General features: G+C 39.5%; 2 protein-coding genes across 2 annotated transcripts; both read right to left on the bottom strand.

The window, feature by feature from the left end:
* Positions 1-11424: 11424 nt before the first annotated feature.
* LOC147560421 (aspartic proteinase CDR1-like) lies at positions 11425-12798 on the bottom strand. The gene has a single exon (XM_086659280.1). It carries the CDS (start codon positions 12796-12798, stop codon positions 11425-11427), a length of 1374 nt encoding a protein of 457 aa, XP_086515406.1.
* Positions 12799-13052: 254 nt separating this feature from the next.
* On the bottom strand, positions 13053-17665 carry LOC147560420 (subtilisin-like protease SBT4.4). Its single transcript, XM_086659279.1, has 10 exons — positions 17588-17665; positions 17403-17497; positions 17145-17236; positions 16796-17042; positions 16088-16586; positions 15895-15989; positions 15600-15812; positions 15391-15502; positions 15083-15296; positions 13053-13606 (listed from the first exon to the last, which is right to left on the bottom strand). The coding sequence occupies exons 1-10, from the start codon at positions 17648-17650 to the stop codon at positions 13053-13055; spliced, it is 2184 nt and encodes a 727-aa protein (XP_086515405.1). The 5' UTR covers positions 17651-17665.
* Between the last annotated feature and the right edge of the window lie 5990 nt (positions 17666-23655).

Here is a 23655-nt window from a genome sequence, read left to right as displayed (position 1 = left end):
CGAGAGAAAGCATCGTCACATTTTGGAAGTTGCTAGATCACTTCGCCTCCAAGCACATCTTCCTCTTGAATTTTGGGGTGAATGTGTCTTGACCGCGGTTTATATTATTAACAAATTACCTACCCCACTTCTTCGTGGTGCTTCTCCACACGAAAAACTATTAGGAACACCACCATCCCTCACTCATCTTCGAGTCTTTGGGTGTTTATGTTACGCTCGCAATCATTCTCCCAAAAACAAATTGGAACCGAGGTCAATACCCGGTATTTTTATTGGTTATCCCCATGGTCAAAAGGGATATAAAATTTATTGTCTATCCACTAAGAAAATTATTATATCCCGTGACGTCATTTTTCGTGAAGATCGCTTTCCGATGTCTACTCTTTCCACTTCCCGGCCGAATTCATCCTTAAGTCTTCCGTTTATAAACATTCACGATGATGGATCTTTTCAATCCAACACCCGGCTACTATCATCAACACAACCTCCTGTTCTGACCGAAGGTGCCTCTATACTTCGGCAGAACCACTCCCATGAGGGTGCCCCTATACACGGTCAGGAAGCCCAGACACCCTCCACATCGGCTGCAGACACCTCTGCCACTGATGCTTACGAGTCTGTAGGCACTCCTCGTGGTTCACCAGGTACGTGTCGTTTTTCCCTTACAGGCACCCCTTCTATTCACACAGAACCTCAAACAAACTTGGGCACGACTAAGCCCACTAATGACGTTCCTTCTGTCAGCAACCCCGGCTTCATCGAGATGTCTACTGACACTCCAGCCGACAGTCCCACCTCTTTGGACATTCCCCGTCCTCAACGTTCCAAACGTCGACCGACTCACCTTAATGATTACATATGTAATGCTTTACCATCGATTGACTCGACTTCTTCCATCACCTATCCTCTAACGAATTACATTTCTTATAATTCGTTGTCTACTAATCATCGTCATTTTATTGCTTCAGTCCTATCTCACACAGAGCCTCGGTCTTATTCTCAAGCTATGACATCTCCTCAATGGCAAGAAGCCATGGCTAAAGAAATTAAGGCTTTAGAATCTAACAAAACATGGAATCTTGTTGAACTTCCACAAGGCAAACGACCCATTGGTTGCAAATGGGTCTACAAAATCAAACACCGTTCCGATGGTTCTATAGAACGATACAAGGCTCGCTTAGTTGCGAAAGGGTATACCCAAATTGAAGGTTTAGACTATACGGACACTTTTGCTCCCGTTGCAAAATTAGTCACGGTTCGAGCTCTCCTTTCTATTGCCGCCGTAAAGGGATGGTCCCTTCATCAATTAGACGTCAATAATGCCTTTCTCCAAGGTGATCTTGATGAAGAGGTATTTATGAAACTACCTCCTGGATTCTCCAGTAAGGGGGAGTCTCGTGTTTGTAAGTTAAATAAATCATTGTACGGACTAAAACAAGCATCCCGTCAATGGTTCTCTAAGTTCTCATCCACTCTACTACAACGAGGTTTTACTCAATCTCTCGCTGATTATTCATTGTTTACCTATTCCAAAGATTCTATCTCTCTTTATGTTCTAGTATATGTTGATGACATCATCATTACTGGAACAAATGATCTCGCAATCTCAAAACTAAAGAATTTCCTTGACACAACCTTCTCTCTAAAAGATCTTGGTACACTCAAGTACTTTCTTGGAATAGAGGTCTCTCGTTCTACAAAGGGAATATTTCTATGTCAACGTCGTTATACTCTCGATATTTTAGAAGATTCAGGACTTACGGCTTCCCGTCCTTCTCCTTTTCCAATGGACCAAAAACTAAAGTTAGGGCCAGATGATGGTACCATTCTCGAGGATCCAACATCTTATCGACGACTCATTGGTCGCCTCATTTATCTCACGGTAACACGCCCAGACATCACATTTGCGGTCAATACATTAAGTCAGTATATGCAAGCTCCACGAAATACACATCTTGAAGCTGCTCATAAGGTTCTTCGTTATCTCAAAGGTTCTTTCGGTAAGGGTATTTTTCTTTCTTCTTCCAGTCCTTTACATGTTTCTGGTTACAGTGATTCGGACTGGGCAGGTTGTCCAACAACCAGGAAATCTACCACTGGTTACATCACCTTTCTTGGGGATAGCCCCCTCTCTTGGAAATCAAAGAAACAATCTACGATTGCTCGTTCTTCTGCTGAAGCTGAATATAGGGCTTTAGCTTCTCTTACTTGTGAACTTCAATGGATCAAATTCCTTCTCAATGACCTTGGTGTTTATCACAAGGACCCCATGACTGTCTACTGCGACAACAAGGCGGCACTCCATATTGCCGACAATCCAGTATTCCACGAAAGAACAAAACACATTGAGATTGACTGCCACCTCGTTCGTGAGAAGATCAAGACCAAGCTCATTACAACTCATTACACTCCTACGACGGCACAGCTGGCTGACATTCTTACGAAACCTCTAGGTGCGGATGCGTTTCAACGAATAATAAGCAAGTTGGGCATTTCTACTATCTCTGCTCCAACTTGAGGGGGAGTATTACGGTTTATATTCGACCCACTTGGATTCCATCACACCCGGCCGAAACACACACACACAACCCACATGGACTCGGTCAATAACAACTTCGATTTACTTAGATTGTATTTTATCTCTTTGTAACTATATATATATATATCAAGATGTAACAACTAAAAATATAATATAGAATTCAATTCAAATTGATTTCCCTCTCTCTATCTCTTATACCTCTCTGTCTCTCGGTCTCTCTTCTTCTTCTTCCTGTTTTCACACTTGATAAACCGATAGGTTTATCAAGCATCTCATCCTCTTCGATTATTCATATAAGGGAAACTAGGGCTCGTGTGTTTCGAACTTTAAGACCTCACCACAACTATTGAAATGCAAACTCTTGTACATTTTTTATAAGTAGACAAGAAGGAAAACTGAGAGCACTATTTAAACCGGATTATGGGATAATAATGTCGAGAAACGAAGGTGTAAGTAAAAGATGCAGAAAATAAAAGAACAAATTTGTATAGTTGTTTTTTTTTTGAATACTTTGATTAAATTAATGAAGAAAAAAGGAAAATACAGAGAAACACAAGGCTAAAAAGGCCTTGGGGACAGAGGACAAAATGAAATACAAGCACCAGGACCACTCCACTGACCCCTCCCGACACACCAATCCATCCTTTCCAAAGACCACCACGACCGACGGCAAAAAAAGCTACACATTAAAGCGAATCTAAGAAACCATCCCATGACTCAACCATACAATTAAAAGAATACAATTTTGCCCACTTGTACGATCTGCTCCAATGGTAAATAAGGCATTTAGCCGCGAAGAAGATGTACTCTGGTGATCGAGGTTTGTCTCTGAAAATTCCATCGTTTCTAGCACTCCAGACTGCCCATATGATTGCTTTAGGAATAATGTTGAGAATAGCCTTCTTGTGTTTACTACCTTTGATACCTTTCCAAGCCAACATGAGTTCTGTAATGGAACTAGGGGTACACCAGACAATCCCGATACTACTCATGAACCTGTTCCACACACCCCTCGCCGTGTCACAATGAAGGAATATATGCGAGGAGGATTCTTCATCGTTCCCACAAAGACCGCAGCGATTCGGCGAGATGAATCCCCGTTTCCTCAAGTTGTCCATGGTTGGAATCCTCTCCCAAATCACAGCCCATAAGAACACGCTCACCCTCATGGGTGTATTCTTTCTCCAAATATCTCTAAAAACCAGTTTAGACTCCCTTCCCTGGTTTGACAAAAGCGAAAACATCGCACTCACTGATAACTCTACCTTCTCAGGATCCGGATTTGATATCCACACCCTAACGTCTGGATGATTGATGAGGCAGTATGGTTCTATGTCGTTCAACAGGCTATTTGCCTCCTCCAAATCCCAATCAAAGAGCCCTCTCCTAAAATCCACCCTCCAAACCTTCGAGTTAATGTCAAAGAAATCGCTAACAGTCTCATCCTTCGACTCGGAGAGCAAAAAGAGATTCGAGTAAGCTTCTTTAAGGGATGTGTCCTCAGCCCATATATCACCCCAAAAACTCGTATTCTTTCCGTCCCCGACCTTAATCTTGGACGTGGATTGGAACTTATGCCACCTACTATAAATCCCCCTCCAAACCGAGATCCCATACGCTTTTTTTGGTGGTTTCGACATCCACCCTAACTCCTCTTCCCCATATTTTTCCTTAATGATTTTCCTCCACAGAAGGTTCTTTTCCTTACCGAATCTCCATAGCCACTTAGATAATAATGCATCACTCATCCTCCTCAGACTTTTGATTCCCAAGCCCCCTTGAGAGATCGGCCTACAAAGAATCTCCCACGCCACCCAATGAATTCTCTTGTTATCCATCTCACCATCCCAAAAGAAATCCTTGAACTTTCTTTCCAATTCATTACAAATCGAAACCGGAGCCGAGAAGAGAGATAAGAAATAAATGGGAAGAGTCGATAAAACTGCCTTAATCAGAGTCAATTTCCCCCCTCTTGACAAAAGTCTTGCCTTCCACGGAGAGAGGCGCCTAGCCACCTTCTTGATGACTGGATCCCAAAGGTGTTTAGATCTATATAAGAACCCCAACGGCAGACCTAATTAGGAAATAGGTAAAGAAGCTTTAACACATCCAAAAGTCGAAGCCAAGTTATCTAACCCCTCCACCCTCCCAACTTCAATCACTTGGCTTTTACCGAAGTTGACCTTAAAACCAGAGGCTGCTTCAAACCATATAAGAGTGTCTTTTAGCTTGCGGATCTGGTTGATGTCTTCTTTGATGAAAAATAGAGTGTCGTCCGCAAATTGGAGATGGGTAATAGGCGTTTCATTATCAGAAACCCTGAAACCATCAAACCAACGAATCTCTTACCCTCTTTTAACCATACAACTAAGAACTTCCGCCACGAGCAGGAATAAGAGAGGCGACAGTGGGTCTCCTTGACGGATCCCCCTGGAGTTCATGAACACCAAAGAAGTGGTACCGTTGATCAAAGCCGAGAAAGAAACCGATGAGATGCAATTAAAAATCCATGTTCTCCATTTATACTTGAAACCCATCTTAGTCATGATGTCGTAAAGGAAATCCCAACTAATTTTGTCATAAGCTTTCTCCAAATAAACCTTTACCATAATACCCGAGGACTTAGATTTCATCTTGGAGTCCAGCATTCATTAGCAATCAAAACCCCGTCGAGAATTTGTCTATCGCTAATAAAAGCCCCTTGATTAGGAGATATGATGGATTCCAGAACCGTCTTAAGTCGATTCGCCAAAACCTTGGAAATGATCTTATACAGTCGCCCCACTAAGCTTATCGGCCTGTAGTCATTCAATGATTCTGTAATATCCTTCTTAGGGATAAGCACGAGGAACGATTGATTCAATCTCCAATCTAAACTACCCGAGAGCCAGAAATCTGAAAATACCTTCATAAAGTCACTCCCAATAATACTCCAGCATTTGTCGTAAAATTTGATGGAGAAACCGTCCGGCCCCGGAGCTTTATCTTTGGCCAAGTCTTTGATTGCGAGAAGGACTTCCTCTTCCGAGAATGCCCCCTCCAGAGTCTCAGCTTGAAGATCCGAAATCGAATGCAAGTTTAGACTACCCACTCCAGGTCTCCACATAGCCGGCTCCTTGTAAATATTTGCAAAGTGCTCGACCACCCTACTTTTGATCTGCTTGTCCTCCATGATAAGCTCATCGCCTACTCTCAAAGCTGCTATCCGATTCGACCTCTTTCTACAATTTATAATGCCATGGAAGAACTTCGAATTTCTGTCTCCTGCCTCAAGCCAATTGATTCTCGATTTTTGTCTCAAACTAATTTCCTGCAGATTAAGAATTTTCTCCAGCTCCGCTCTCATACTCTGTCTGAGCAAAAGATCCTCATCGCACAAGTTGTTAGTCTCCTCCAATTTGTCGAAATTGTGAATCCCCTCCTGGAGTCTAGCCAAAGTCTCCTTCTGATCTTTGAATTTTTCTCTTGACCATTTCTTTGCCTTTTCTTTTTCATTTATTGTATTACAAAATTTCTAGTGACAAATTGAATGAAAACCAAATTCCATGAACTAAAGCAAGTAAGAAAAAAATGAAAAACGTATTCCCTGCGCGATGAAAGAATTAGTATAGAAATGAAACTCATTTTCTTCTCTAATAAACCTTTTCCTTCTCCTTCAGCTTTCTTCTCAACCTTTTCCTTCTCCTTCAGCTTTCTTCTCAACCTTTCTCTGTTTGCCAGAAATCAAATTCAACAAACCCAATGTCAATGAATACTCATCTATTCTAAATAGTACAATTTCTTACCTTACTTGAGATGGAGGTAGAGATGGTGTTGAAGATGTAGATGGAGATCCGGGTGGAGATGGAGATTGAGAAATGGGATCCCCTCGAGATGATGATGATGATGAAGATGCAAGACTCAAACTTGCAATAGTCAAACTTGTGAGAAGTCCTACAAGATTTTGGGTTGCTTCCTGAAAACCAACAAACTTAAACAAAACCAATGTCATTAAATCTTTCATAATTTCTTACCTTATTAGAGTCACCATCTTTAGTAATGGTGTTAATAGGTGAAGATGAAGATACATATGGTAGTGAAATGGATTTTCCAGGAGATGATGAAGCACCCAAGAATTTAGCTTTTTCTTTTCCTGATGGGGTAGTGGAAGTTTGAACTGATGTAGAAACTGAGGCGGTTGTATTGTTGGTGGTGGTGGTGGAGGGATTAGTCTCCATATTTCCTGATAATCCAGGAATCGAGCTTTCCAAAAGTTGTTGGATTTGTTCATAAAGTCCATGAGGGTAGAAATCTTCCTCTGGGTCATTTACCAAATCAACCATGGCAGTTTCTGGAATTAAAATGGTACTGGAAGTTTGAACTGGGGTAGAAATTGGAGGAGAAACAGAGGTGGTTGCATTGCTGGTGGTGGTGGCGGCGGAGGAGGGGGTGGTGTCCATGGTGGTGGTGAAGGATTAATATGCATATTATCAGAGGTGGGTGCAGTGGTGGTGGACGGACTTATCTGTCTGAAGGAGCTCCTGAGAGGGGGCTCATTGGTGGTGGTGGTGGTGGTGGAGGTATCAGTCTCCATATTTCTCTCTCTCTCTCTCTCTCTCTCTCTCTCTCTTTAGGAGATATCGGTTGATGAGTAGTAATAAGGCAAGGGAGAGATTGAAGAAGGAGGGTTGGGTTAGCTTATAAAGAAGGAAGATGAGAAGAGGAAAGAGAGAGAGAGAGAAGATATAACGGTTAAAACTAACTTTGGGTAGTTATATTGGAAGTTAGTTTCTCTAAGTACTAACTAACTTTCTTGATTCTTGAATCTAAAGGTAGAATCAAGAATAGAACCCAACTGTTTTTTGAATTTCCCATGTATAAGAGTCTGTTGAATCTTAGGGGGCATATTTATATTTTGATCCCAAAACTTTTTTAATTGAAAATTGGCCCATAATTTTCATCTTCTCTCCACCTTCACAACTTCCGCCCACCAATCACTTCACACACACTCTCTCTCTTATTATCTCGCTTTTGTTGTTTCTCTCCATCTTTCTCGCTTTTGTTGTTTTTTGAGCTTATAGTTTAAGAGTAGGAATAGAAGGAATGGGACCTTAAAATCAATCAATGACCTAGAAGAAGAGAAAAAAAGAGATGGATAAAGATCATATATGTCCACTACCGGACGACATTTTACTACAAATTCTAACCTTACTTCCTACTGAGGAAGCAGTTTTGATGAGTTTCGTGTCGAAGAGATGGAAATCCTTATGGATTGAACTTCCTCTTCTTGACCTAGATTTTATATCTTTTTCCACAAGATATAATAAGCTAAACTTTCATGACAGAGCACATAATTTTTTTGAGTTAGTTTTTTTTTGTTGAACTTTGAGTTAGTTGAATATGTGTTTTTCCGTAGTGAGATCAAACAATTTCACAAACTTCGACTTAGTTTTTCTGTGGCTTCGAACGTCTATAAACGTCGAACCCCTAGGTTTATTGAATTTGCTATGAAAAGTAATTGTTCAGCACTTGCTTTCACTGCAAAAATCGCGAGTATTGCCGACGGTAAAAAAGTGTCGGGATCATATAAATGTCGTCGGCATAGCAACAATTATTTCGTTCAAGCTGAAGTCGTCTAGGGCTTCTAGATGTACTGCCTTCAGACCTAGTAATAACGATTCCAATACACCTAATTACCGATTTGGAGAAGAAGAAGTAGTCGATTAGGGCTTTTTAACTTGAGGCATTTAACGGTAAACCCATGGTCAGATCATAGCAGAATTCCTTGTCTACCAGGCTTATTAAGGAGTGCTCCTTTTTTCGGGACTCTCTCGATCCATTTTGTTCATGTAAGTATCAATTAAACATGTTAACTGATGTCGGCCATCCAACTAGTGGGCCTCTCGACCAGTTCATTAGTGGGCCTAACGGCCAGGTTACTATAAAATACAAATCTCTTTGATTGCATCTTCTTCTTGTTGTAGAGCTTTAAATAACAGTAAGTGAACCAACTGAGAGAATGAACCTGCAGGTAGACAATAAAACAATAATGGTGGAACAGAGGCACGAGTTGGACTCACTATCTTGAAGACTTCAAACGCCCTTGCTACCGTCGAATTTGATATTGTTTTTGCAGTATGTGAGCGAAGCCTTACGATTCAACTGTTCCTTGTCAAAAACTGAAGAAGCAAACTTCAATTCTAATATTCAATTCCCAGAGCCGGAGCCGGAGCCAGGGTCGGGTAAGGTAAGGTGTGCCTCTAAAAAGTGATGGGTCTTTCCTCCGGAGAGCACTATTGTAATCCCAATGGGCCACACCCCTTACACCCGACTTTCTCCATATAAACTCAAACTAGTTTTCTCTTTGAAAGATGTGGGACAAAACACTTTTGTTTGAAGTTTTCATTTCTATTTTAGTAAAGAGGATGAAAATGTTTTACACTTTGTTCTATAAGTGTTGTTACTATAAAATTGTATTTTGTTTGTTTATGGAAAAAAAGTTCCCTCCAAAAGGGTGGGCTCACTTTATTCCAAAATAAAAGCTAAAGATTATATTTTATTCAAACAAAACTAACAATCCCCCACATGAATAAAATTAGAAGAGATGAATAGTAGAAAAGACTACGAGGCATTGTGTATCAGCGAAGGTGTCGTTATGACTTAAACATTTGCTTTGTGTTGGTTCGTTGGGACTACTAGTCGTTCAGTGAACATGATGTTCTTGAACCGAACTTCTGTTTTGTAGACTCGATTAACAAACCTCACACACAAGTCCTCTAATTTCTGTCAAGATCATTTGGTTGTGCTCGTTACCGGCCATGAGCATATCCTAGTATTCGTGAGTGCTCTAGAGAATAGCCAAATTTTCATAAGAAGCGGCTCCACTTCCACACTCATATAGGTGAGTCCATCAAGGGTGTCCTGTTCCCCCCACTTGGTATACCTAAGCTATAGATCTCATCCGCCACATTGAACATGTACACTTTCTTTGTCATAGGGGTGGATAGGAGTTTTCTCCGTTGAGTTTTCATAATCTATCATCTACAATTTAGTTGTCCTATTGAACCAAAGTAATGGGATCTCCAATTCCAGAGTTGGGTGTCCGTCATAGATGATTTACTCTGATATAGGCTTTATCCCCATCCCCTCGACGTTACATTTACAACATCTCTCGGTAATCCTTTCGTCAAAGGATCTGTCAGGTTTTCCTTAGATCTCACAAAATTTATGGAAATTACTCCATTAGCCAACAATTGCTTAATCGAGTTATGCCTTCGGCGAATATGTCTAGACTTTCCGTTGTAGATGTTGTTTTGAGCTTTAGCTATTACAACTGTGGAATCATAATGAATCAAAATTGAAGGGATTGGTTTAGGCCAATTAGAATGTCATCCAAAGAGCTTCGCAACCATTCAGCTTCTTCAGCAGCTTTATCAAGTGCGATGAATTCATACCCTCATAAATTCCACATATTCTGATTGAATTGAACCTCGGATCTCAAGGATTTTGAAGTTTGTGACAACCAAATGGTAGTGCCATTTTAAAAAGTTTACACATAATAATGATATCAAACTCAATTTCAACCGTGTCACTAAAACGTTGCAGTAAACCCTATAATGTTTCTAGAGGGTGAAGTGGTGGTGTTAGGGGAAGTTAATATTTATGTATATCACACTTGAAAAACAAATCTCTTTCTCAAAAGAAAATCTTGATCTCCTTCCCAAGATATAATCAAATCCTGATTTTAAATCTAAGGGATTAAGTATGGGCAATCAACTCATTGTTGTTTTCTTTCTTCCCAAAGTTAGGGCTTTCGATAAGTTTATTCATTCCTTTATCAATTCTGTTAGGTTAACTACTATACTCTGATTTCACTAGTTCTGTTAATATGTACCACCAATTTCTTGCATGTTTGAAGGAATGGAACCTTAAGGCGAGAATCCTCATGAAGATAAATAAGACCTCTTGCTATCCCACCTTAGTAGGAGTGTACTTATCAACAAGACCTCATGGGTTGTGAATTATCTTTAAGGATTACATTGTACTAAACCATATACCTTAAGAAACTAGTCTGTGTTATTTGAGAATTTAGTAGAAGAAGACCCATTAAAAATAGCTTCTCTCACAAGATCATTCATTAACCCACCTAATACCTTGAGAATTTATAGAGAAATATGGTTGATTTGAATATCTCAACATACATTCATCATACCATATTATTGCTTTCTTAGAGTTTGGACATCTATAATATTGTGTGATCTCTTTTGATGCTATTTCAACATGTTCTTGACATTTTTCTTCTGTAATGTCACCTCTACACTGAAATGACCCGTAAACGGTATCTGGGCCTCGACCGGCTATGGCTTTTCGATACCCATTCTTGATAATTGTCTTGTTGTTTGATGTAGATAGAGAAGGAAGAAGGAAGTTTATGAGATTGGTTTGATATGTACTGTTAGAAGTGTAATTAGCTCCATAACATGTATGATGATTGTAGATGGGCTGTTAGCTCCATAACATGTGTAATCTTGATCTCCTTCACAAGATATAACCAAATCCTGATTTCAAATCGAAGGGATTAAATATGGGCTTCCGATGTGTAATCAATTGATAGACCTCATTATTGTTTTCTTCTTAAAGTTAGGGTTTTTGACAAGTTTATTCATTCCGAACCATCATTTATGTTAGTTAGGTTAAGTACTGTTACTCTGCTTTGACTAGTTTTATTAGGTAAAAAATGTACTACCAATTTCTTGCATGTTTGAAGTTTAAGAGTAGGGATAGAAGGAATGGAACTCTGATTTCATTATTAGTTTATTTGATTAAAAACTTATACGACACGTCGCGAAGACGACAATGTCATTACATCATGAATTACTATATAAAAGATGACTCGAGAGAGATCACTAGGGATGGGAATGACAATCCTCCGGAGCCCACGAAAGTCTTTGTGCTCCTAAATCATACTGGAACCGGATATCCACCTGCTGAAGTGTTCCAATAATGGTGAAGTCATTCATCTGGCTAGGAAGAATAAGAAGGCAGTAATAGCCTTCCGTACCATCATACTTAAACACAGTATCTGACTTCATTATTAGATCAGCTTCTTCTTCGAAATGGAACGTAACACTCGGGACTTCGGCAGCATAATCTTGAGGTATCTTGAAACATAAATCTATATCATGAAGCCCCGGAATCGGTGTGAGCTTATCACCGAAATGCTCTACTATAGCACTCTTGAAAACTTTGTAAGGTTCCTCAGCAATGGTTGTAAAAGCATATCCGGAATCTATGAAGCACCCTCCACGTCCATCTTCTCCCATATCGAAAGTACCCGGAGGGAAGTTCAACCTCCGGTTACCAACACTAATGTCCAAAAGCTTCAGTCCGTACAAGTCTGGCTCAGAGATCAAGGTTATAAATGGAGTCGATTGAACACTGCCTTGAAACCTAACTTTGTCACCGAATGTTAGGTAACTACGAGCGTCTTTGTGTTTCATTTCATCTACTAGACAGTAAGAGAATTTCTCTGTTTCATCTCTCATTTGAGATATCAATGACACAATACCTCTGCTCATACCCAGAATACCATCTATATCTCCTTCAAATCCGAGATCACTACTTGCTGTAGTACAGCCAAATATTGTATTCAGTAAGGATTCATTGTTATCTCTGGAACTAAGTTTTTCTGTACCGAGGTAACCTAAAGAGTTTCCCTCTAAATACTGAATGTTGTATTTGCATTCTCCGTTGTCGCATGTGTATTTCGGTTTTGTACAACGAGGGTGGTCACATGGAAGAGTTCGGAAAGTGGTGGATTGAGTTGGATCGAAAGTTGGTGTTCGAAATTGAGGAAAACAGTTTGGCTCACAAGCTTTACATTGGGTCCAAATTAGGTCGCTACCGGTGTCTAGTACCAAATAGTAGGGATCAGAAGGTCCGAACTTTAGTTGGACTAAGTACAGAAAACTGCTGGCACTATTAGCAACTGGAGGTTGAATGAGATCATGAGGATGAACAATGGGTACCGTTTGGTTTTTGGTTAACGATGAATAATTTGTAGCTTTAGAATTCAAATATAGAGCCCTGGATTCGGAGAAGAAAACGAGGCGCTTGACTTTTTCGGGGTAAGTGAGGTTACCAGGGTAGAGAGGAGATTCTGGGGAGTCTCTGTGAATGAGTTTTAAGGTAAAACTTTTTGTGGGTATTGAAGCATAGGAGAGAAAGCATAGGAGAAGAAAATAAAACTTTGCTGCTAATGAAGAAGAAACTGATGCCATTTTTTAGTTGTGGTATTCATAATGAAGAAACTGATGCCATATTTATAGTGGATGAAATGAATAGTACAATTCTTAGTGGATCGAAAAAACTAATAATTTGATCGACTTAGTCAATTGAGAAATTTTGTAACAGAAGACTTGCTACATCTAGCAATTATTCTTAGTGGATTGACAAAAAAAGATGGATGGTTACTTCCTGGAAGAAATAAACTACGACAAGCTTTTGCCACGCTGAGTTGGTACAATCTAATTTGCTAATTGCTTGGTTGTGAAGAAATAAACTGTGAATAGATGACAATAGGACTTCTCACACTGTGAACCCCATCCGACCATTCCAGTACCGAAGAGGATGTAACATCTGGACCTAATTCTTTTCCAACGACAGTCACAATAAAAGACTTTTTCTCGTTCAAAGAGTTGAATGACAAAACACTAGGGTTCACTGTCACCTTAACCCTCTCATCTGAATATCTGATCCTCGCATTATATGTTGAACTAGCTAAACCAACATTTGTTACAGTCCTTGTAAAGTTCAAGTTGACTGCCTCATTTGCTTCAACATGAGCACCCAACGAGGGATAGTTGAGATCCCTTGGCGTTCCTCTGGCACCAGTACTTTCGGGACAAGTACTATTTGTTATGAGTATAACTTTGGCTTTGTCATAACCAAGATCACATAGCATTTTGACATAGTCTTCTGAAAGTGTTTCATAAACAAGACCAGGATTAGCAGCTTTCACAGGATCAATGTGACCAGCACCATAAGCAAATTCACCTTCTTCATTGTTGGTCCTATTCATTGGCCAAGCTAAAAAAAATCAAACAATAGTGAGTGTTGGGTTTATACAATGGTTGGGCCCATTTGAGTGATTCCATGGTTGGGCCCATTACCACCTAATAATTAATTGAGAGTGAGCCTCACCCACTCACTACTAGTCAAGACTATTTGTCTTCTAGTTAGCACATGGGTGGGGTCCACCTCTAGAAGGAAGATGGCGTTCGAAGCTTACTTTCTCTAGACAATTAATGTCCCACATCTCTCAACTAGTGAAACTAAAGGTGTCTTATAATAAGTTGCTTGACAACTCATTGTAAAACACCTGGTGATGTAGAGAAGGCTCCCACACGCGCGCGCACACATGTGAGGCATTTGGGCTTTTAACCAATTTGGACTTTTTGGCTATTTGGGCTAATTGGGCTTATAGGCCTTTGGGTCGTGAGCCCGTGAGCCCGGGTGCGCTTATAGTGAAAAGACTCTTCATCCACGAAGAGTAGTTTTACTTAAACTCGGATTTTGACTAAGTCGGTGGGATTAACCTAATCAGTAACCTAATCAGTAACCTAATCAGTATTTGAGTATATCTCTAACTGATTTCGTAGGGTTAATCAAATTAGTTTCCGAGTTTATCTCCCATACGCGCGCGCACACATGTGAGGCATTTGGGCTTTTAACCAATTTGACTATTTGGGCTTATGGGCCTTTGGGCCTTTGGATAACCGACTTTTTGAGCCTATCCATAGTCCAATCCAAAGGGCTCGGTTATTCTAAATTTCAATCCGAACCAACCCGTTCATGGTTTGGTTCGGTTACCGAACCAAACTATGCATGAACGGTTTGGTTCGGTTTAAGAACCGAACCAAAGGTAAATTTTTTTTTTCAAAAACAAACTTTCGAATTTTCAACTTTAAAACAAGCTACAATTATATTTCGAACGTGCTAAAAAATAGTATTATCTTACAAACCCTTAAGTCTACATGTACGTGATTAATTCGACATAGTTTATCAACATTCGAGGAAAAGAAATAAAATGATAAACAATTGAATCATATATTCTCACATATATAATATATAGAAAGTAATAATAAATAGTTTGGTTCGGTTTCTTCGGTTATCCATCAAACAAATCCATAGACCGAACCAAACCACTCGGTTTTCGTATTTTAGTATCCAAACCAATCCGGATAACCATTGGATCGGTGTCCAAACCGCCCAAATCTGTTCGGATCGGATTGGTTTGGTCGGTTCGGATACTAAATGAACACCCCTAAGTCGAAGAGTAGTTTTACTTAAACTCGAATTTTGACTAAGTCGGTGGGATTAACCTAATCAGTATTTGAGTAGATCTCTAACTGATTTCGTAGGGTTAATCAAATTAGTTTTCGAGTTTATCTCCCACTCCCTTAACTTCTCTACCACGTTTCCTAGGCGGTTAGGGTTTTCTCAGAGGCTATATATACTGGCCACTCATACGAAAAAGGGAGGACTTCAATTGATTATACATACCAGTAGTCATAAGAGCAGATTTAATTGCAGAAGGAGACCATTCAGGATGGAAAGTTTTGACGTAAGCTGCTGCTCCCGTTGCATGAGGACACGACATTGACGTCCCGGATAATATACTGTACTTTACCTTTCTTTCATCTCCTTCTACATCCGACGGATTCGCGGAAGGTGAAAACCCAGCCAAAATGTCAACACCAGGGGCAGTTATATCTGGCTGTGGTTAGATTAATTTAATCGTTAAACAAAAATGAAAAAGACAACATTCGATGATACTACATATGTATATATGTGCGTGACGAAATACTTACCTTGATAATATCAGGTAAGAGGACATTCGGCCCACGAGAAGAGAAAGAAACAACTACAGGAGCTTTCGAATCTTTTATAGACTCACTTTTCAAAATAGTTCCTACAGGGTTTCTGCAATCAGTGGAGAAAAGAGATAACATAGAAATTAGATGGCCTTCTTTTTGTATTATACATTCATATTCACTTTATCGAATTCAAATGGACTTACTTGTCGGATTGAATATAAGACTTAACATCTACACCACTTTCGTTCCCTAAAAGAGTTGCTGGTAGAGGATAAACCCAAGACAAATCGCGTTCGTTAGAAATCATGATTGTTCCTAAAGCTTTGTCGAGAGCTTGTTGACCTTTGCTTTCCTTATCACATACAACAATCTTCCCCTGCACTAAGTTTCTGTCTACACAGCCGAATTCACAACTCCTGGATTTTCTCAGTAGTATTTAAAATTAACATAAAATTCTGTTTTATAAATAAAACCAAATTCTTTAGTAAAATAAATTACCGAGCAGCTGCGGCACCACACTTGCTCGAAACTTCTGCCCCATATACAAGTGAAAATTTAGTTCCATTCAAGGTGAAAGAATTAACCCCGGTACCCTAGCCACCACATATGAGCAATTAAATTGAACATTCTTTGTTAACCTAATAGTATTTAAGTAGAATTTCACATATAACTAATAGAAGTTGAGGCTTACCACGACTGTCTTCCCATTTCCTAGCACTACCTTGTCGATTATCCGACGATCTGTACTACTTGCTGCTACACTTAACAACCAAGGTGCAGCACTGCTTACACTTTGTGGTTTTGGACCATCATTACCAGCTGACTGTGAAGTGAGAATGCCACTCTTTATGGCATGGAAAGAACCAATGGCAATTGGGTCCACGTCAAAGCCAGTCGACTTAGATAACCCTATAGAGATTGAAATAATGTCGACACCGTCGGCAATTGCATCATCGAACCCAGCTAAGATGTTGGCAGCTGTGCAACCATGTCTGTAACAGACCTTGTAAACAGCAACTCTTGCAGAGGGTACTGCACCCCTTGCATTTCCCTTGGCCAACTCAAAGAAGCTTGCATCTTTTACGACAGCACCGGCTGCAATTGATGCAGTATGTGTACCATGTCCTACTAGGTCCTTAGCGGATCCCATGCGAAGTTTCTCGGAATAAATTCTTGCACCAATGAGCTTGCTGAAAGTTAATTGAAACAAAATCATTAAGCTATAATTTATTGATTTATACCTAGGGAAACATTACTTGTTTTTACTCGTAGTCTTATTAAAGCGCCAGCCAGCCAGCCGGGTGGACCAAATATTGACTAAAACCCTAAGTGAATGTAGAAAATGTCTAATATTGTAGACTAACATAGAGCAAGTAGACAAGGGTGTAAAGATAATTACTTGTTGCAGGTGAAATTTGTACCACCTTCACAGACACCCTTCCATTTCTTAGGCGGTGGACCAAATCCATCATCTTTGAAACTCTCCAACTCTGGCCAGATTCCAGTATCTAGTATACCTACAATTGTGTCGCTTTCGACAGTAGGATTACGTTTCACAGTCTCTGATAATCCCATAAAATCCCATGATCTCGTTGTATGAAGTTGAAGCATTCGGTTTGGGAAAATAGACACAATGCCTTCCTTGCCTAGAAAGACAAATATTTACTATTATTATTAACCAGAAATGAAATTTAATCTTCTCCTCTAGCTATATATATATATTAGGTTAATTAGGAGGAATAAGTTACCAGAAAGTTTTTGAACTTCTTGTTCTGTGAGCTTTGCTGCAAATCCATTGAAACTCCTTTTATAACTTCGGACAATAGCATCTTCCACCGAGCTATACGATTATTAGTATACAAAACAATCATATCAAGCCCACCAAAATTAGTCTTGTTTTTTTTTTCTATAGAAAGTCTAATATTGACGAAATGATGTCTAGCAATATAACCGATCGACTGAAAAAATCCTCACTTATTTCTAGCCTTAACTAGTAAAGTACGTACCTTCCCTCGAGAACTTCTTCAAGAATACTATTGTGGTGAGATGTTGGAGAGTATTCCCTACTAGCTGGAAGCCCACCCATGTACACAATATATACCTTAACCAACAATAACGCGCGATTAAATAAATACAGAATACGAACAACACAAACTGATTAAGTTTACAGAGATAGAGAAAATGGGAGAACCTTCCTTTCATCAGTAATAGCAGCATCACAAACAATGGTTATAATAGACACAACTAAGAACATAATGAAACTCTTAGAGAATAAAAGAGATGGGCTTAAACAGTTAGACCCCATTCTTGATTCTATATAATGAAATGGATGATGGGGGTATTTGTGTTTATATACTGATTGTGCTAGATATAATCTTATGTCTATAGAAACTTGAGGCAGATTTATACTATTTTAATTAATATTCCTAAACTAGATTATTTTGTGAATAGAATATTATCTTTTATAATTTGTTTCTCTAAAATAAGAACTTTGAGATATGCAAGATATTGTACTATTTGATTGAGAAGGAGATATTTTTTCCACTTTTTAGTTTCTATACTTCACCAATAAAAATACAAAAAAAATAATAATCAAGGCTCTTACTAATATGATTTGAAGATTCCTCAACAAAATATATATATATATATATATATATATATATATATATATATATATATATATATATATATATATATGATTTGAAGAATTTTTATAAAGGGCAATTGCGTGCTCACGCCAAAGATGTCATACTAATATGTAGGGAACCATTCCAGTTTTATAAGTATAGAAATGTGATAATGCGTCAAAGAATGTAGTCGTAAGAGCGAAGGATCATCTCAGAAGATCAAAGAGAAACAGGGATTCTTTTAGAACATTAAAGATGAATTAAGGACTGAAGAGAGAAGTGTTGGTAAGTGTTAGTTTATATAGGCACTCTTTGTGCTTGTATGACTCACTCGTGGGCAATGTAATTAGAAGTTAGTTAAGAACATATTAGTTTGTTAAGAGTTAGGTAATCTGTTCATAACTAACTTCACTTTCTCTCTCTAGCTTTTCTCTCTCTCTAAACCTCTCGACTGTGTAATCTCTATAAATAGAAGTATTGTAATGATCTAATCTTCAAGAAAGTAATAAAAATCTTCTTCTGGCTTTCATGGTATTGGAGCCCTAGTGTTTTTTTTTTTTAAATCATCGAATTTATGAAAGCCCAAATTAGGACTAAAATCAAGCAAGTATTTATAAGAAACTAAACTCTCTTTCTAATACTAACTCACTTTCTCTTCACTTGACTTGCTTATGAGATGGAATGGATGGGATGAGAATGGGATGATTTTGAATTGAAGTTCTTCATATCCTTTTATAGTGTTGGAGGAGAAACATGGTGTGAACACCTCAACAAATGAGGTGTCTCACCAACTCATGGTATCCTCTTGATAAATTGCCACCTCAGATGGTAAGAGACTTATCACCAAGGTGAGATGTCTCATTTACAATAGGTGGTTCATGTTGTTTGACACCTCACATAGTAGTTGACACCAAGAGCTTGGTTGATGCCACCTAAAGCTTCAAACAAAGTAGCTTTACACCTCATCACCATTTTCAACATTCTCCCACTTAAAGTTACTTTTGTTTGTAACTTCTCCATCCTATCTACTTTGCTCTTATGCTGCTCACGTTTTCTGCTAGGCCGATGGAGGATCGACACCATATAATGTGACGCCCCATGCTCTAACTAGCACGACCACGCCCCGACAATCTACAGAAGAGCCGAAAATTCGGCAGCACCTCCTCTGTAAATCGAACCGGTCGTACCTGTAACCTATCATGGCTCAACCAACATAAAGAAACAAACCCAAAAACAAGCGGAAGCAAACCACCATGACGTCTACACAAGTCTGCAACTAGAGAACTATATACACCACCCTGCATAGGTTCAAAAACATTCTATATACAACCTATGTATTAGGTATATACATACATATATTGTGTGAGTGTGGAAAATACAAAATATACGTAAAGTTGCCCAAAAACCCAAAAGATCAAAAAGCATGCCGACGTGCAGCCTATCCTTAGCAATCCATTACCAAGAGAGGTATCTATAACCACTGCCACACGCCACAAAAGCACTAGCACCTGCAACTAACACACTGGTAGGGGGTCAGTACTCACCGACACGTGTAAACTGGTAGAGGAGTCCAAAAGCAAACGACGATAAAACCCTTTTTCGCAAGAAAAACATGCACAATACATATATATATATATATATCAACCCTACTCTAACATACAACAACACCCATGGTATGCTCCTCAATCAACAGAGAGTTACCCAGAGAACTCTATAGTACTTTGGCTAGTATAGTCCCATACCGGCACTAACCAAGGTACTCAAGTTCTCTCGAGAACGTGACTTGCCCCTAAGTAGGTAAGCCCCTCTCCCACTAGGCGACTCCGCAGTCATTGAAAAGCCCACCTCGTGATAAATATATACGCCTAGTTTAGCTAGATACGTTTTTTATCACCGAGTTCGAACAAGAGAGCCGTCCCCCACTTACCATGGAAGGACCTGAACCTCATTCTCTTCGGTACCCTAGCATGCAACTATTTTATCTGGTTTTGGAAAATTGTTTAGTCTCTCGAAAGTAGAAGTGATATTCTTTTCTTGTGAAAACATCATTCACCCGCATTCTCAGTCGATTCGGAACTCGCCCGTTATGCCCTCAACTGAGATAGGCTTTTTAAAACATTATTTATCTTGTCACACAGAAGTGGCACACAACACAGAGTCATATCATAACGTGCAGAGGGATCCCAATCACTAAACCAGTCGGGCGGTCCGAGGTGTGCAGCCTCTGAGCCCCGAGGGTAAGAACAAACAGGCTTACAGTCCAATCGAGCGGTCAAGGGTAGCAAATCCCTGAGCCTCGAGAGTCCAACCTAAACGAGAATCTCGGCCAGCTAGTGGAACACTAGAACTGCCAAGACCCTCATGACTCGTCTCAGTCCACTTCATCAATCACATATAACATACGAACTCTTTATGTTTGTAAAACATCGATTATCAAAATTCATTTCATAGAAGGCAGTTGCAAGATGTAACCATCACATTAGGAAGAAAGGTTCCGACACCAATTTCATAAAAATCAAAGACTGAAATCATGCAGATATGATCTCCTACTCTATTCATAGTGATGCATGCGTATCTCATAGTTCTAGTATGATTCTATACGTATCATATATATATATATAAAAGAAATACGAGGGCTCCCCTACCTAGTGGTACCAAGCTCCGCCCTGGGGTACGACGTCTCGAGCAGTATCACGCTTCTCGCGAGTCGGCTCTCCCTCTGACAAGGAAGAACAACAACAACTTAGATTCTTCTACAAGAATCATGAGAACATAAGATAAAAACCACGAAAAGAAAACAAGAATACATAAACAAACGTGTCAGAGTTCGACTCATCTTGCACTCTCTCGACTTCGGGTGACAAACTACCAACCGCATACTCTAATAATCCTAAACCCAATCCTTCGCAATACTTCCTATTACTCTTAAGTTCCTTAATTTACCCGTTTTATATCCAAGTATTCATAGTTTGCTTAACTTAATGCGAAGCCGATGAAATGCACATACTAGCTCAAATCCTTTCGTTAAGTCTACTTGTCGGGCGTTACTCGTTCCATCACTTATACGGTTGGAAAAATATTCCCATCCCCAAACCTTTAGGCCTTAGCATCTCTAACCATTTCCAAGCGAATAACCTCAAAACGAATAAAATAACCGCAGCAGTGCGCCAATCTTTCCTTAATGCGCACTGTTCACTCTAACAACCATAACTCCCTCATCCGAACTCGAAAATATTACCACCATACCATTCTGGAATCGTATCGAAATGAGCTACAAGATGTAGAAGACTATAAAAGCTTTCGAACTACTGATATTGTGCTACAGATATTGTGCTACCCACTGCTGATGCATACGGTACTCGAGACATCTCTATCTTCTTTGCTTCACTGCTAGGACGCATACTTGAAGATAAATTGAAATTAATAGGAAGAGGGGTAGAGATTGACTTACTATCTTGTATATTGAAGCGTCGCAAGATTTTCTTCAAGTAGTTTTCTTGAGAAAGCCAAATCTTCCTATTGCTTCTGTCTCGGTGAATTTGCATCCCTAGAATCTTGTTTGCTGGTCCCAAGTCCTTCATTTCAAATTCCCTAGCCATTTGAGCCTTCAAATTTTCAATACAATCTTTGTTGGGGCCTGCAACCAACATGTCGTCTACATACAACAGCAAAATTATAAAATCGCCATCACCAAATCTCTTGTTGTAAGTACAAGGATCTGCATTAAGTCTGTTGTATCCTAGGCTCGTAATGAAAGAATCAAATCTCTTATGCCAACATCTCGGCGCCTGTTTGAGACCGTATGGAGATTTGTTCAACCTGCAAACCAAGTTCTCTTTTTCTTCAAAACCTTCTGGTTGGAGCATATAAATTTCTTCTTCAAGTTCTCCATGAAGAAATGCAGTTTTCACATCTAACTCCTCCAAGTACAAGTCATATGTAGCACACATCGCCAGGACTACCCGAACTGTTGTAAGTCGTACAACAGGTGAGAATATCTCGTTGAAGTCGATACCCTCTTTCTGAGCAAACCCTTTTACTACTAATCTAGCACGATACCGCTCTACTTGGTCATTGCTATCTCGTTTGATCTTGAAGACCCATTTGTTTCCGATAGCTTTCCTTCCTTGTGGTAGATGAACAAGATCCCATGTATTATTTTTATGGAGAGTTTCTATTTCTTCTTGCATTGCCGCCATCCAGAAGCTTCTTGGCCTTTTATAGCCTCATGATAAGTTGAAGGTTCTCCATCTTTCGTTAGCAGACAGTATGCAATATTCCCTTCCATAAAATAATCTGAGTGCCAAGCTGGTTCTCTCCGCTCCCGAGTTGACTGTCGAATTAGTGGAGTTTCAGTCTCATCTTCTTCTTGTTCTTCGTGCTCTAGTTCCGCTTCAGAAGAATTTTGATCTTCTTGTTCATTTCTAACATGAACTGTACTTTGTCTTCTGTACTTTGTCCTTGTGGGCAGTGGGATCCCACAGGCGGTACCCCTTCACACCATCAACATACCCTAAGAAAATACATCTTCTAGATTTCGAATCTATCTTTGATGTTTCTTGGGTGTTGTACATCACGTACACTGGACATCCAAACATATGTAAGCGAGAATAATCAACTGGTTTACCTGTCCACATTTGCATTGGCGTCTTTAGATCAATTGCGGTTGATGGAGACCGATTGATCACATAGCACCTGGTCTTGACTGCTTCTGCCCAAAAGGATTTGACCATTCTTGCATCTCTCAACATTGCTCTTGTTCTTTCTAACAAGGTTCTGTTCATCCGCTCTGCTACTCCATTTTGTTGTGGAGTGTACGCCACTGTGAACTGCCTTTTGATGCCTTCTTCTTGACAAAAGATATCAAACTCAATATCAGTACATTCTCCTCCATTGGTTGACCTTAGACACTTGATCTTCTTCTCAGATTCAAGCTCTATTTGCGCTTTGGAAATTTTGAAAACTGGAAATAAATCTGCCTTCCTCTTGATTGGAAACACCCAACATCTCTTGGAGTAATCATCAATAAAAGATACAAAGTATCTTGCACCTCCTAGGGATATAATCGGTGATTGCCATACATCAGAGTGAACAAGTTCTAAGATAGTCTTGCTTCTAGCATTTGAACTACTGAACTTCAATCTGTACTGATTACTAGTAACACAATGCTCACAAAATGGTAAGGAAACATTTTTGAGCCCTGGAAGAAGGTTTTGTTCGACGAGAATCTTCATACCTTGTTCTGATATGTGACCGAGTTTTTTGTGCCAAAGATTTGTAGACTCTTCTATCGAACTTGTTGATGCAACTGAAACTTCTCCCTCTTGTTGTGTTTCTCCTTAAAGCATGTACATATTAGCAGCTATCTTTTCCGCTTTCATGATCACAAGCGCGCCTTTGATCACCTTCATTGTCCCACCTTCAATATGGGTTTTACACCCGAGACTATCTAATTGTCCTAAAGATAATAGATTTTTCTTCAAACCTTTAACATGTCGTACCTCCTAGATAGTGCGAACGGTACCATCATACATCTTCAGTTTGATGCTCCCAATACCAGCAATCTCCACAACATGATCATCTCCCATGTACACAGATCCTCTAGAGGTGGGTTCGTATTGATGGAACCATT

Source organism: Eschscholzia californica, unplaced genomic scaffold (genome assembly GCF_041429995.1).
Source record: "Eschscholzia californica isolate CP2 unplaced genomic scaffold, dmEscCali1.0.p SCAF_2, whole genome shotgun sequence".
Taxonomy (NCBI): domain Eukaryota; kingdom Viridiplantae; phylum Streptophyta; class Magnoliopsida; order Ranunculales; family Papaveraceae; genus Eschscholzia; species Eschscholzia californica.
This window is presented reverse-complemented; position numbering and strand designations above follow the sequence as displayed.